At 45.8% G+C, this 15,722-nt stretch overlaps 1 protein-coding gene across 1 annotated transcript; it reads left to right on the top strand.

Moving 5' to 3' along the window:
* The first annotated feature begins 7,017 nt into the window (after positions 1-7,017).
* Positions 7,018-8,500, top strand: LOC133018134 (complement C1q tumor necrosis factor-related protein 6-like). The gene is made up of 3 exons (XM_061084449.1): positions 7,018-7,300; positions 7,390-7,512; positions 7,964-8,500. The coding sequence occupies exons 1-3, from the start codon at positions 7,030-7,032 to the stop codon at positions 8,281-8,283; spliced, it is 714 nt and encodes a 237-aa protein (XP_060940432.1). The 5' UTR covers positions 7,018-7,029; the 3' UTR covers positions 8,284-8,500.
* Positions 8,501-15,722: the final 7,222 nt, after the last annotated feature.

Raw genomic sequence — 15,722 nt, 5'->3', positions numbered from 1 at the left:
ATGTTTGGTGATGGGTATCCAGCTGCAACATGCAACTTCACCACTAGATGTCACTAAATTCTACACACTGAACCTTTAAATTGTTTCATGCTAATCATGTAACCCTGCATGCATGTTCTGAAACATTACAAAAACATACTTAAATTAATCATTATAAACTACCTTAATTCATTTGTCTGCTATCATCTTTCCACTGTGACTGCAGGACAAGTTATATCTTTTCTTTGCATGATACAAGAGTGACAGTTTATCCATAAGGGTAAAAGTTTCAGAATTGTTTTTCATTCATCCAAAACCTGTACATGTGTAAAAGTAATACTACATCCTGCATATGAAGTCATATGGAAAGCCTCTTATTTCTTGGTTAGTTGTAGCAGGCTGCCCTCTTGTGGAGCGAGAGGCTACAGTAAGAAGTGAAGTTACATTTGTAAATGCAGGAAAATGCAGGTTTCTCCCACACACACACACACAGGTTGGCAAAGCTATCCTTATTAGGACTTTAATTCACTGTGGAGAGCCTACGCTTAACCTAACCACAATTCATATCTGATCTTTAAACTTAACCAGGACCTCAGAAATGATGTTTTGCCACATTGGGACCTGGCTGTGGTCCCCATGAGGTCCCCTGGTCACCAACTAACACGACACATCCATCACTCAGGCCTGACTGTGTGGGGTTGTGGAGGCTGAAGATGGAGATACTGTAAACCGTTGGATGAATATGGTTTGTCTGTTGTGTCCTCCCACTCAGCGTGCAGTGTGAGAGGCAGAGCATTTATTCTATTTCAGTCCCTGGATATGTGAAGCCCCTTTTCTTCACTCATCCCTCCAAGACCACAGTGACTCATCCACGTTGTACACAATCTGACTCCTGCAGGCAAAACACTGTAGAAAAAAAATCAGACCTTCACAGTGGAACAACACTGTGGTCGATCAAACGCCTCCACTTGCTCTCTCAGATTAGTGTCGTTGCAATTCATATTTGGTTGACAGGGAACATTGATCTGTGTGGGCTTCCTTGCACTCTCTCATTTTGCTTATTGTTTTGAGTGCCCGATTGATTACTGAGATGAAGATGAAGCTGTTGAACATTTCCTTTTGTATATGTCAGATGTTTGGGAGGGAAATGGTTGATATTGGTTTTAATAATAATAATGTAAATTAGAATGCAGTAATAAGTGCTGTCATTTTGTCACAATCTAAAGGGTAAACCCATTCTCGCTGATAGTCATTTGTGACTGAAGGTGTTGTCGACTCGTTTTGACAATAAATGCAAAGCAGGTTTGTGTGTACAGCGCAATGACAAAATGTCATTTGATGAGGTGTTAAAGCAAATGTAGAGCTTGTTTTAAAAAGGTGTAAAAGCAGTGGGCGCTTTGGAGGAAATTAGACGATCTCCTCAGATATGACCGTTTCTGTGTGTCTGTCCAAACAGCTCATAGATAACCAGCCGCAACAACTATGCTGTAAGTCTCAGTTTCCAGGGCAAGTCTAGAGACAGAGGGAGGTAGGCTATTCACTGTGGATCAGAAAAAGACACCTCACTACCCTCTTTATAAATGCATTTTTATAAAAATGTATTTTAACTTGGAACTTTTGTTTGTTTTGTTGCTTTATTTTTCCCAATTGTCTTGCATTAACGTGTCTAAATGTGTACTCTTATTATTATCATTATTGTTGTTGTTGTTGTCAAATGCCTCATTCTTTGATATTATTTCCTAAAATGCGTAATGCATTTCTCAGGTAGAAAAGAAGAAAAGCTCACGAAGCACGTCAGGAGAGAGGTCATGTTCTGTGAAGATGCAAAATATATATTTGGACATGGTAGAGAGGAGCTGTGTGTCACTTTCAACATTTCATAGAACTGAGGTCAAGTGAAACTGTAAGAGCATCTGAGGACACAGTGGGGAGTACATGTGCGTGTGTGTGTGTGTGTGTGTGTGTGTGTGTGTGTGTGTGTGTGTGTGTGTGTGTGTGCTTTGTCATGGCCTTCCTCCGTTAACTTTTTGAATTCCTGCTTTTTACAAATTGACTAAACAAATATTGCATTAGCAAGCACTCCCTTAGAACAATCCCTTAGTTATGCTGCTCTTGGCCTAGAAAGCAGGGGGGAACGCTTATCATCCACTGAGCAAATATGTCTTACCTGTATCATATTCCTTCTTATCGTATCTCAGACAAATCAACCTTCTTGGAAAAACCCTCTTGTTCTTCCTTCTTTGCAGAAGATCGTGATGGTTGTGTCGGGTTTATCGCTCTTCGCCTTGTGTGTGTGGCTGAGGTCATTGCCTTTGAAAATGTCAGATCCTGATCAAAACTTTGTAAATTGAAAGTTTTATATTTATTGATATTATGTTTGTCTTTGTGTTGTGTTACTTTTAATTAATAAACACCCTATGACTCCAGCTCAAAAATGGTGCCATTATTAAAAAATGAATACAATTCTGAAACTTTTACCCTTATGGATAAACTGTCACTCTTGTATCATGCAAATAAAATATATAACTTGTCCTGCAGTCACAGTGGAAAGATTATAGCAGACAAATTGATTAAGGTAGTTTACAATGATTAAAGTATGTTTTTGTAATATTTCAGAACAGGTTGCAAATAGTGATTATGACTACACTCTTAAAAATGCATTTTTATAAAAATGTATTTTAACTTGGAACTTTTGTTTGTTTTGTTGCTTTATTTTTCCCAATTGTCTTGCATTAATGTGTCTAAATTTGTACTCTTATTATTATCATTATTGTGCGTGTGTGTATGTGTGTGTGTGTGGGGGGGGGGGGGGGGGGTGGGTGGGTGTGTGTGGGTGTGTGTGTGTGCTTTGTAATGGCCTTCCTCCGTTATCTTTTTGGATTCGTGCTTTTTACAAATTGACTAAACAAATTGATTGAATTGATTGAATATTTATTTAAGCCTCGGAAGACATATTGAGGGATAAGACCCTTATTTACAATGGTGCCGAGGGTACAATAAAAAAGTTGATACATTAAAAGTTAATACATTGAATAAATAGGAATGAAATAAATATGCATATATATATATACACAGTAATACAAGGTATAAAACAATTTGTCAATAAAATACTATGGCCAAGTCAACTAGCAGTTACAGTCATTGCAGGAGAAGTCAGCTGTACATGAGACCAGACTCGAGAACTCCGTCAATGAAACAAATGAGCGCAACTTTAAAGATTTTTGGACCTCATTCCAATTGTAGGGAGCTTTATAACAGAAAGCTGTCTTCCCCAAGTTGGTCTTAACACGAGGCAGATACAATGAAAGCCAGCTCTGGGAGCGAGTATTGTGGGAATTACAATTCCAGCTGATGAGAGAGGAGAGATATAGTGGCAGTAGCCCAATGATTGTTTTGTAAATATAAATCTTCCAATGACCATCCCTTTTTTCAGACAGGGCTGGCCAGCCAACCTTGTTATAGAGAGTACAGTGGTGTGTGCCATAGCGGTCTCCTGTGATAAAACGCAGAGCAGAATGGTATACAGCATCCAGAGATTTCAGTGTGCTGTGGGATGTATTTCCATAAATTACATCACCATAATCTAAAACTGATATAAAAATAATGCGTTTTCTGGCTTGGAAAGTGAAACATAACCTATTTCTATAGAGAAAGCCCAATTTAGTTCTTAGCTTTTTTATGAGTTGACTCACATGTGGTTTAAAATCAAGCTTCTCATCAACCCAAATGCCTAGGTACTTATAGCTGGTGACCCTTTCCAGAGTGGTACCATTTATAGAGCAGAGTTTTAAACTGTTAAAATCAGTGCTTCTAGCTTTAGTAAAAAGAATTCATTTGGTTTTGGCACAATTCAGGACTAGCTTCAAGTCACTTAATTGCTTCTCTAGCATGTGGAAGGAGAGCTGCAGTCTATTTATAGCGGAGTCAATGTTGGAGGCACTACAATACAGAACTGTGTCATCCGCATAAAGATGAACCCAAGAAAGTGGAGTGAGTGTGGAGGCAATTTCATTGATATATATTATAAAAAGTAAAGGTCCAAGGACAGAGCCTTGGGGTACCCCCTTGTCAATATCTAAAAAAAGTGATGTTATTTTGCCCACCTTTACACATTGGGAGCGACCAGAGAGATAACTCTGAAACCACTGTAGGCTCAAATGATCAAAGCCGATAAGTGATAATTTGTTTAAAAGCAGATGGTGGTTAAGCGTGTCAAAGGCCTTTGAGAGGTCCACAAATAGTGCGGCACAATGTTGCTTATTGTCCAGCGCAGTAAGGACATCATTGACCACAAGGGAGGCTGCAGAAATAGTGCTATTATTGCATTAGCAAGCACTCCCTTAGAACAAGCCCTTAGTTATGCGGCTCTTGGCCTAGAAAGCAGGGGGGAACACTCATCATCTACTGAGCAAATATGTCTTACCTGTATCATATTCCTTCTTATCGTATCTCATACAGACAAAACAACCTTCCTGGAAAAAACACACTTGTTCTTCCTTCTTTGCTGAAGATCGTGATGGTTGTGTCGGGTTTATTGCTCTTCGCCTTGTGTGTGGCTGAGGTCATTGCCTTTGAAAATGACAGATGTTTGGGAGGGAAATGGTTGATATTGGTTTTATTAATAATAATGTCAATTATAATCAGTGATGCCGGTAACGCGCTACTTAGTAACGCGTTACTCTAATCTGACCCCTTTTTTCAGTAACGAGTAATCTAACACGTTACTATTTCCAAACCAGTAATCAGATTAAAGTTACTCCTCCAAGTCACTGTGCGTTACTTTTTTGTCTACTTTTTGTTACTTTTATTATCATCTACATGAACATGCACTTCTCACTCTTACTCCGTCACTGGCACACATCAACAAGACTTCACTTCCTCATTGCCCCCCCCCCGATCCCCAACACAAGCAGCCAATGAGGGCCTGACATCCCCCAAAAAGCCATCCTATTGGTCCAAACAGTCACATGTCCCACCCCGACCCCTTCACTGACCATCAGGATATCGGAACGCTCCTTCAACACAGTGTTTTACTAGCCTGACGTTGTCATACTCATTATTCTAGTCAGAATATGAGTCTGAGACCGCTCCATTGGGCTGTGATTATGGGGCGTGTTTCAACCGAACCAGGAAACAAAATGCCTCTTCGCTCAATTGGATAGACCTACAACCAATCAGAGCAACGTAGTATGTGACCTATGTCAAGCGACGCATAGTTGTTGTCAGTTGTCTGTTTCACGAGTTTATTCACTCTCTAAATAAATCAATGGAAATGCTGCTAATGCCGCTCGTATATCCACCGGAGGCAAAGCCCCCAGGAAGCAGCTAGAGACCAGGGCTGCTCGTGAGAGCCCCGGCCGCCAGCGGCGTGAAGAAGCCCGCTACGGATCTCTCTCAGAGCCTCGCGACCGGGACCCGGGACAGTCGCGGTCCCGGTCGCGAGGCTCTGAGAGAAATCCGTCGCTACCAGAAATCCACGGATCTGCTGATCCGCACGCTGCGCTGCAGAGCTCCGCTGTCATGGCTCTGCAGGAGAACAGCGAGGAGAAGAAACGGCAGCTAATCGTTTTTTTCAAGCATACACATCTTGTTGCTCCAACATTAACAGCGTCCCAACCTATGGTCCCAACATGTGTCTTTTTTGTCTCATATGTGCTGAGGAGCGTAGCGCCCCCCCCCACTCTCTTTTTATTTATATGACTGCTTGTGTGACTGCAACATCGGGGCCAGCTGATAAATTAAACTTTTTATGAATCCCGTAGGAGGACGGCAAAAACATCATTTCGATCTACAAATGCCTTGATCGCGTTCCTCTGTTCCTCTTTCAAAATGAATGCGCTGTCGATGTCTGCTGAAACAGACTCGATGGCAGCATCGACACATCTCAGCTCGGCAGGCAGCGCTCTTTGGTGACGTGGTTGATTACGTTACGGTTGATCATCTGTCCATCATCGTATAAAGCCCGCCCTGACAATTTGATTGGTCCGATCAGCTCCCGATCGGGCATAGTTTCTCCCCAACGGAGCGACTCCAGACTGTTGTTTACCAATTTGGGATCAATAAAGAATCTATCCATGTATCTCTCTATTAATCTATCCATTTCCTTAAATGTAAACATATTGGTATCAATAAGACTCAGTACCCTCTTCTCTCCTACCCAGTTGCCCCAGTCTGCCCTCTTATGGCCATAGATGATAAAGCAGCCTATGAAAAAATGATCGTTTTCTTCTGCAAGAATCTGAAGCTAAAACTGAACATTATATTTCACAAACAGCCATTACCATAGAAGTGGCTGCGTGCACACACACAGGCCGGACTGAGTGCATGACTGCTCAGGTTGGATACGTGTGGGGGAGCTGTGAGCACTTCAGTGTGTCTGCTCCGTCCTCCCACTCAGTGAGCAGTGTGAGAGGTAGACGCAGAGCATTCAATCTTTTTCAGTTCCCTAGATATGTGAGGTCTTTACATCAATCGTCCCTTAAGACCAAAGTGACTTATCCAGTCTTATAGACAATCTGACTGCGGCAAGAAACAATGATAGAAGAATCCGACCATCATGGTAGAAATACACAGAGGTCAATCAGATGTATTTACCGTCACTCACTCTCAATGACATGGCATTGGTCACATTCAGAGTTAGCTTTGTTTGTTTTGAATGATCTACCTTATCGGAGAGCTACGATAAAGTTGTTCTGGGTTTTTACCCTCGGGGATGAATGCACCTATTGTAAGTCGCTTTGGATAAAAGCGTCAGCTAAATGGAATGTAATGTAATGTGATGTTAAAACAATCCCTTAGTTATGCTGCTCTTGGCCTAGACTGCTGGTTGAACTTCCATCATGCACTGAGCACATCTCTCTCACCCTGCCCCCCCCCCTTGAATCATTACAAATAAGTTAGTTTTTATGTAGTTTTATAGATTTATTTGAGTTGTGAGATTCTTATCACATCCCTTCTTATCGTATCTCATACAGACAAAACCACCTTTCTGGAAAAACAGACTGGTACTTCCTTCTTTGTGTGGTATTTAAGGCATCGGGGCAAGAGCTGATGCAGACAAACAGAAATAGTCCAAAGATGAAGACCTTGATGGTTGTGTTGGGCTTATCCCTCTTCACCTTGTGTGTGGCTGAGGTCATGCAACTGATTAAACGGGGAGAAGCCGTCAGCAGCTTCAAGAGTCCCAGCATCGAATCTGCTTGTCACTGCGAGAGCAAGAATCCGATTGGCTATATTCTTAAACCTTTCGAAAAATTGGAGGACAAGCAGAGATTCCCTGAGATGATTCAAGAGATAGAGGATCCGAGGAACCAGCTCCAACGTAAGAGCGTTCAGTAGGTTCTTCTTCTGAATGAAAATATGTGTCGTAAAATGCTGTTATATAGCTCTGTTTTCATTTTGCCTCTCAAGGTAACCAGGTGGCATTTGGAGTAGCCATTGGCAATGTTGGAAATATTGGACCTTACAACCGTGAGATCACACTGACCTACAAGACCATCTTCGCAAACACGGGCTCATACAATCCTGATAAAGGTAAACTTACCAGAGTTATTTGTGTTCACTTTGTTAATAATGAACTGTCCGTTTGATTGTCAGTTGGTTTGTTTGTTAACAAGCACGATAACACAAAACCAACAAAACCGATTTCCATGAAACTTGGTGGAAAGAGGCAGAATTAGTCCAGCAAGAAACTTTTCAATTTTGGTACGGATCTGGATAAGGGGCAGATACCGAATTTCCAGACTCGTATAAGGTCACTGTGACCATTGAATATACAATCAGTTTATCTTTGAATCCAAGTGACAACTGTTTAAAAGTGAAATAAATTCCCTAAAGCTGGAGTGAGATATCAGACTCAAGAGGCCAACAACAGGTTTGGTGAGGCAAACATGACCTTGCTCTTTGACCACCAAATTCTCATTAGTTTTTCAAGAATTGGAAGAAATTTCCTCAAAATGCAACTGTCTCTGTTTATCATCCTCAGGTATTTTCAGTGCTCCAGTCCAAGGAATGTATTACTTCAGCTTCTCTGGTCATAATCAATCACAAAAGCCAATGGGGCTGCGACTCATGAAGAATGGAGAGCAGATCGTTACCGTGTCCAATGATAAATCTGGAGAAGACCATGAGACTGCAACTAACGGCATGACTATACATCTTAATGTGGGAGACCAGGTGTACGTGACGCTCCGGGAGAATATGTGGATTTTTGATGATGATAATAACCACTGCACCTTCATTGGACATCTGTTATTCCCTTTCCGAGAAAAAATAAATTCCAGAGGGAGAAGAGAGGGTCAGTGAGATGCAGTACATTGCTACTTACATTGGGGTATTGTTTAATGAATTAAAGTGTTTAGAACTGACCTGAAACTTGAATTAATGAAAACACTGTATGATAATACATCAAGTTAAACGGGATCCTGATCAAAACTTTGTAAATTGAAAGTTTTATATTCATTGATATTATGTTTGTCTTTGTGTTGTGTTTCTTTTAATTAATAAACACCCTATGACTCCAGCTCAAAAATGGTGCCATTATTAAAAAATGAATACCTAATTTCCGTTTTTACATTACTGCAAGTCTAAAGACCAACTTAACTGCCAGTTATTATTTTTATTGGACTTTTGAGTATTCATTGATTTTGCTAAAGCGCTGGAAAGTTCAAGTTCCCAGAGCCCTGGGTGACGTCTTTAAATTAGTTGGTTTACGCGACGACTCTTTAGAACTTTAAAAACTTGTATTGATTTTCAAATTGTATGGATGTGAAAAGAAATCCTTGGTTCAGTGAATCTGGAGCTTAAAGATATTGGGAGTTTTTGCTTCATTTCACACTTTCCTGCGTTATAGATAGTCAAATTTGACTATGCTAGTTTGGTCGAATAAGGAATCCTCTGAACTTAAATGTCACGTGTCAGGTAGATTAGGGCTGATAAAGTTTGTTCTTTGTGGGGGAACTGTGATATTTCAGCTGCTTTCAGACAGGCACTGAAGTGAAATCTCACAGAGGAGCTGTATGTGAGAAGGCAAATGTCAGAGTCCGTTGATCTATTTGGACATTTTCCGGAACCTTTCCTGCCAGCCCTCTAGTAAAATGTCGGAGTGAGCCCATGTGACAACACAGCGGGAAATGTCCCGAAAAAAGAATAAAAATATCTCAGGATGAAAAAGAGGAGCCGAAGAAGGAAACTCGGAAAGACGAGATTCAAAAGCTTTGGTCACAAGGGCCTGGGTCATTGTGCTATAAACAAGGATTTGTGCAGCTGAATATAGTTCTGCATGCCTTAATGAGACCTGCTGCATTCTTCATATGTGTGTCAGGCCGGGCGAAAGGCAGGACTCAGACGCAGAGCGGATGTGTTAGGAGAATGTTTTATTTACACCTCCACACAGAGGAAACTATGGTACAAAAAATAAAGTCGCTCCAAAAAGGAGGAAAACGCTATCTTAATACTGCAAATACAAAAATAACAATTAAACAAAAGCGCTCCAAAGGGAGGAAAAACAAAGCTTCATTCTATAAACCTAACTAAGACTAAACACTGAAACAAAAAGGCTACAAAGAATAATCACTCACTGAGGTAAAACTATAAGCACGAGGCTCAGCAAAAACTAAGACTATGACTCTTGTAACTATGGCACGGGCTGGAATGACGACTAAAGACGACACACTGGCACAAGACAAAGGGAGACGCAGACTATATGAACACATGGGGGAAAAGGGAACAGGTGGACACAATCAGGAATCAGAGGAGACGATCAGACCGGTGACACATGAGGAAGGGCAAGTGACCTGAAACGAGAGGAGAGTTACTTTTCAAAATAAAACCGGAAATGACGAGACAAAAAACACAAAACAAGACATGATCTCACCGCGGTGTGACAGAGCCCCCCCCCTAGGACCGACAACCCTCCCAGTCTACCAAAAACTGCTTTCCCCGGCCCCGGCTCCGTACAGCCAGCAGCTGCTTGACTTTATAGACCGGACCACCGTCCACCATTTCAGGAGGCGGAGGGGGTTTGACTGCTGGAACGAGGGGGCTGTCTTTCACGGGCTTGACTTGGCTGACGTGGAAGGTGGGGTGAACGCGCAGGGATCGGGGCAGGCGAAGGCGTACAGCAGCAGGACTGATGATTTGTGAGATGGGGAAAGGGCCCACAAACCGAGGTGCTAGCTTCTTCGATGGCACTTTGAGGTTCAGGTCTTTGGCAGAGAGCCACACTCTCTGGCCGGGCTGGTAGTCCGGCGCCGGTCTTCTTCTGCGGTCGGCCGCTCTTTTCATCCGATCTCCTTGTCTGATGAGCACCTGCCTTGCTGCTGCCCAGATGCGGCAGCAGCGGCGGAATAAGGCATGGGCAGAGGGAACTGAAACCTCCGGCTCATTGTCTGCGAAGAGAGGGGGCTCGTAGCCAAACACACATTTAAAAGGGGTGAATCCTGTGGCAGATGTGGGGAGTGTGTTGTGTGCATACTCCACCCAGACCAGGTGTTTGCTCCATGTAGCGGGGTTCTGTGACACAAGACACCGGAGGCCGGTCTCCAGCTGCTGGTTGAGCCGCTCGGTCTGGCCGTTAGCCTCTGGATGGTATCCCGACGTCAGGCTTACTTTGGCTCCGATGAGCTTACAGAACTCCTTCCAGAATCTGGAGGCAAACTGGGGCCCTCGGTCGGAAACAATGTCTCTTGGAAAACCATGGATTTTGAATACGTGGTTGAGCATGATTTCTGCTGTTTCACTGGCTGATGGGAGTTTAGGTAAGGCAATAAATCTAACCATCTTGGAAAAACGGTCCACCACGGTCAGGAGGACCGTGGTGTTACCTTGAGAGGTTGGGAGCCCCGTGACGAAATCCAGGGAGATGTCTGACCAAGGCCGAGAGGGGATGGGAAGTGGATGGAGCAGTCCCATACGAGATCCGGTGGAGGATTTATTGCGGGCGCAGACCGGGCAAGCCTCGACGTACTCCCGGACCTCCGGCTCCATAGATGGCCACCAGAACCTCCGGGAGATGGTGAACATAGTCCGCCTGACTCCCGGATGACAAAAAAGCGGCGAGGTGTGAGCCCAGTGGATCACCTGTGAGCGCAGATCGGCCGGAACATACAGCTTATTTTCAGGGCACCCACTAGGTGGCAGGGCTACACCGTTGGCCAGCTTCACCACCTTTTCTATTTGCCAAGTTACCGCTCCAACCACACAGGACAGTGGGAGGAGGGGTTCAGGCACCTTGGCAACAGGCTCGGGGTCAAAGAGTCGGCTTGACGTTCCGGGACCCCGGCCTGTAAGAGAGGGAAAAAGAAAAGCGGTTAAAAAACAGCGCCCACCTGGCCTGGCGAGAATTAAGTCGCTTAGCTTGACGTATGTACTCCAAGTTCTTGTGATCCGTCCACACTAGAAACGGCTGGCTGGCCCCCTCTAACCAATGACGCCACTCTTCTAACGCCACCTTGACTGCGAGCAGTTCCCTGTTTCCGACATCATAGTTTCGTTCCGCCTTAGACAGCCGCCGGGACAAATAAGCACATGGGTGCATCTTACCGTCCTGCTGCGATCTTTGAGAGAGGATGGCCCCGATCCCCTCGTTGGAGGCGTCTACCTCCACAACAAACTGTCGCTGCGGGTCCGGCATGGTGAGGATCGGAGCGGTGGTGAAGCGGGCGTTTAAGCTCCTGAAAAGCCGCCTCCGCCTCTGGAGACCAAAGAAAACGCACCTTGGAAGAGGTTAATGCATGTAGCGGAGCAGCTATAGCGCTTAAGCCCCTGATGAACCGCCTATAGAAGTTAGCAAATCCGAGGAATTGCTGAAGCTTCTTGCGGCCATCGGGTGTGGGCCAATCAGCGACAGCACTTATCTTAGCCGGGTCCATCTGTACTTTCCCAGGGGCCACAATAAAGCCCAGGAACGAGATGGTCCCGGCGTGAAATTCGCTTTTTTCAGCCTTGACAAAAAGCTTATGCTCTAGGAGCCTTTGGAGAACCTGGGTCACGTGAGCCTGGTGAGATTCCAAATCAGAGGAGTAAATCAATATATCATCTATGTAGACATAAACGAACTGGTCTAAAAAGTCCCGAAGGACGTCATTGATCATGGCCTGAAAAACCGCGGGTGCGTTAGTGAGTCCGAAGGGCATGACCATATACTCGTAGTGTCCGCTGGGTGTATTAAACCCTGTTTTCCATTCATCTCCCTCCTGTATTCTGACCAAATAATAAGCATTGCGTAAATCGAGCTTTGTGAATATCTTGGCCTGCTGTATTTGATCAAAAACAGATGACATGAGGGGTAGAGGGTAACGGTTTTTAATTGTAATGTCATTTAATGGGCTGTAGTCTATACATGGCCGTAATGAACCATCTTTCTTTCCCACAAAAAAGAAACTGGCACCTGCTGGAGACGAGGAGGGACGTATTAGCCCTGCCTTCAGTGACGAGTCTATGTAGTCTCTCATGGCCTCTTTTTCTGGTCCTGAGATTGAATATATGCGTCCCCTGGGGATGGTGGAGCCGGGAATGAGATCAATGACGCAGTCGTAGGGACGGTGCGGAGGGAGTGACTGCGCCTTGGACTTGTTGAATACCTCTTTAAGGTGAAGATAGCATGAAGGGACAGAGCTTAAATCGGGATATTCAGGGTCTGCAGGGGAATCAGCAGAGACAATGTTAAGCATGGTTACCTCCCTGGAATCAGTACATCGGCTCTCACAGTCTTTTCCCCAGCCCATAATTTCCCCAGATCTCCAATCAATGTGTGGATTGTGGCGAAGCAGCCATGGAAATCCCAAAATTAAAGCATGACTAGATGAATTAAACAAAAAAAAGTCATGGATTCCTGATGGTTGTGAAGGTGAAGTTCTACTGGCTCTGTGGCATGAGTGATGGTAAACAAGACATTTTCCTTAAGATCCTTGGCTTTGATGGGTCTCTCTAAAAGTTCAGTTTTCAGCCCGAGTCTCTTGGCTAACCCCCAGTGCATAAAGCTCTCGTCAGCCCCAGAGTCTATGAGCACTCTAATTTCTGTAGTGACAGCGTGGTGTATTATTTTAACGCTCGTGAGGCTCCGGGGAGCGGGACGTGAGGTCTTGGAGTTACTCACCCTGGTAGACCGTCTGGCTGGGCAGACAACAAGATGTCCCGTCTCCCCACAGTAAAAACAGCGACCCTCCTGCTGTCGCCGCTGTCGTTCCTCCCCTGAGAGTCGTGCGCGCCCCAGTTGCATGGGCTCCTCTCCTCTGGGCGTGGGGGAGTGTGAACGTATTCCCGGTGGTAACGGGATCTCCAATCAGGCTGTGGGAAACCTCCCTGCGCCCCCCGGTCAGCTCCGTGCCGAAGGGTGAAGCTCACGTAGCCGGTTGTCGGTTCTAATGGCGAGCGCGATCAGCGAATCCAGGTCGGAGGGAAGATCCAGGGGAACCAACAGCTCTCGGATGGGAACAGCTAATCCTTTCAAAAAAAAAGTCAAAAAGTGCGGTGGAGTTCCATCCACTCTCCGCCGCCGGGGTGCGAAAATGGATGGCGTAGTCACATACCGTGTTGTTGCCTTGCTTAACTCCACTCAGCTCCCGGGCTTTTTCACGGGCGGATGAGACCGGGTCAAAAGTTCTCTGGAGAGCTGCCTTAAATTCTCCCAGTGACCTGCAGAGGGGAGAATCACGCGCCCACTCGGCTGTGGCCCATGCCCGAGCTCTCCCCGTCAGGTGGGAGATCATGAAGGCAATCTTAGATCTGTCTGTGGGAAAGGCATGTGGCGTGTGTTCATAATGGATTGAGCAGTCAATCAAAAACGGTTTACACTGACCCGGTTCTCCTGAAAAACGTTCTGGGGATGCCAGTCTCATTACTGGTCTGAAGCCGGGCGTCGCCAGAGCTGGAGTGGGGGCTGCTAGGACCACAGGCACGGTGGGTGGATCTGGCGGTGGAACGGAAAGATCAACGAGACGCTGCACTTGGTCCGATAGGAAGTTGAGGCTTGCTGCCATGGCTGCCTGGAACTCTTCCTGGCTAGATATCCGTGATTCCTGGGCTTGCAGGATCGCCGCCACTGGGTGTTCCTCTGCTGAGTCCATACTGGCCAGTGTGTACTGTCAGGACGGGCGAAAGGCAGGACTCAGACGCAGAGCGGATGTGTTAGGAGAATGTTTTATTTACACCTCCACACAGAGGAAACTATGGTACAAAAAATAAAGTCGCTCCAAAAAGGAGAAAACGCTATCTTAATACTGCAACTACAAAAATAACAATTAAACAAAAGCGCTCCAAAGGGAGGAAAAACAAAGCTTCATTCTATAAACCTAACCAAGACTAAACACTGAAACAAAAAGGCTACAAAGAATAATCACTCACTGAGGTAAAACTATAAGCACGAGGCTCAGCAAAAACTAAGACTATGACTCTTGTAACTATGGCACGGGCTGGAATGACGACTAAAGACGACACACTGGCACAAGACAAAGGGAGACGCAGACTATATGAACACATGGGGGAAAAGGGAACAGGTGGACACAATCAGGAATCAGAGGAGACGATCAGACCGGTGACACATGAGGAAGGGCAAGTGACCTGAAACGAGAGGAGAGTTACTTTTCAAAATAAAACCGGAAATGACGAGACAAAAAACACAAAACAAGACATGATCTCACCGCGGTGTGACAGAGCCCCCCCCTCTAGGGTTAGCTGCCTCGTCCAGGGCCCCCACACTCCCCACTAAAGCGATCGCCTCCAGTCTGCCATGGCTGAGCGAGCTTATAAAGCAGCGGCTTTGACAGTGAGGGCTCTCAACGTCACCTCCATGTTGTCAGCTTACCAAGCGGAGCTTTTCGACGACATAGCCGATGTGCCTGAATGTTACACGTGGGATGAGATCACCACAATTGCGGATATCTGCCTGTGTGTACAGCGATGCGCTGTACAGGCGGCGGGGAAGTGCATGTCGATGTTGGTGTTACAGGAGAGGACGAGATGGCTCAATCTGACCAATCTGTCCGATAGAGAGAAGGAGGACATCCTGGACATGCCTATTGTCCCCGAGGGTGTCTTCGGCTCCGCTCTCGCCTCAATGCAAAAGCGCTGCGAGGCGAAGAAAAAGGAGGATGAGGCTCTGCAGCTGTGCCTTCCGCGGAAAGCACCTGCCGCCGCGCACCCGGCCCCCAGGCAGACTTTTGCTCAGGTGGCCTCTAGGAGCGCTCCCCCTGCTTTCCGCATCCCGAAGCGCCCCAGGGCACAACCGGGTGCGAGCACCAACGGCCCCCCCGGACACCAAGCCCGCTTGGCCGAGGAAGCCCTTCTATTCCCCGTCGACCCAGGCTGCTCAACCGGGCCCATCACCCAGTCAGCAGGCCAGGCGGAAGAAGAAGGCGACTTAGCGGTCAACCCCACCGCGAGCAGAGCTGCCGGCCGTTCCCTGTTCCCTGGCAGCCCAGCTATCCCGTGTGTTAGGGGAGAAATTACCCAGTGCCACCCATCCCTCTCGGCGACGCGTGGGCCCAGAGCTCAGTTCGTGCGTCCCATTAAAGAGGAGAAGAGACATGTTTCAGATGTGGGATTGTTCAACACCACACCAATGTCTCACAAGCACTCACACACAGTTTGTGTCAATAAAGAGTTTTTCACTGACGCATCCAGGCTCACAGCCGAGGGCGCAGGGTTACAAAAACAAAAAGACTCAAAAACGACACACAGAGGTGCAGAGCACGCTGTTGTCCCCCTTAACACCACAAGGGGGAAGCAGCGTCCCACCTGTAGTG

Source organism: Limanda limanda, chromosome 13 (genome assembly GCF_963576545.1).
Source record: "Limanda limanda chromosome 13, fLimLim1.1, whole genome shotgun sequence".
Lineage (NCBI taxonomy): Eukaryota > Metazoa > Chordata > Actinopteri > Pleuronectiformes > Pleuronectidae > Limanda > Limanda limanda.
The sequence above is the reverse complement of the archived record's forward strand: the minus strand, read 5'-3'. Positions and strand labels throughout refer to the sequence as shown.

Excerpts from the sequence above, each read along its gene's own strand:
- LOC133018134 (XM_061084449.1), top strand. The coding sequence starts at position 7,030 with ATGCAGACAAACAGAAATAGTCCAAAGATGAAGACCTTGATGGTTGTG. Across the intron at positions 7,301-7,389 it reads TCCGAGGAACCAGCTCCAAC|GTAACCAGGTGGCATTTGGA; the intron begins GTAAGAGCGTTC and ends TTGCCTCTCAAG. Across the intron at positions 7,513-7,963 it reads CTCATACAATCCTGATAAAG|GTATTTTCAGTGCTCCAGTC; the intron begins GTAAACTTACCA and ends TATCATCCTCAG.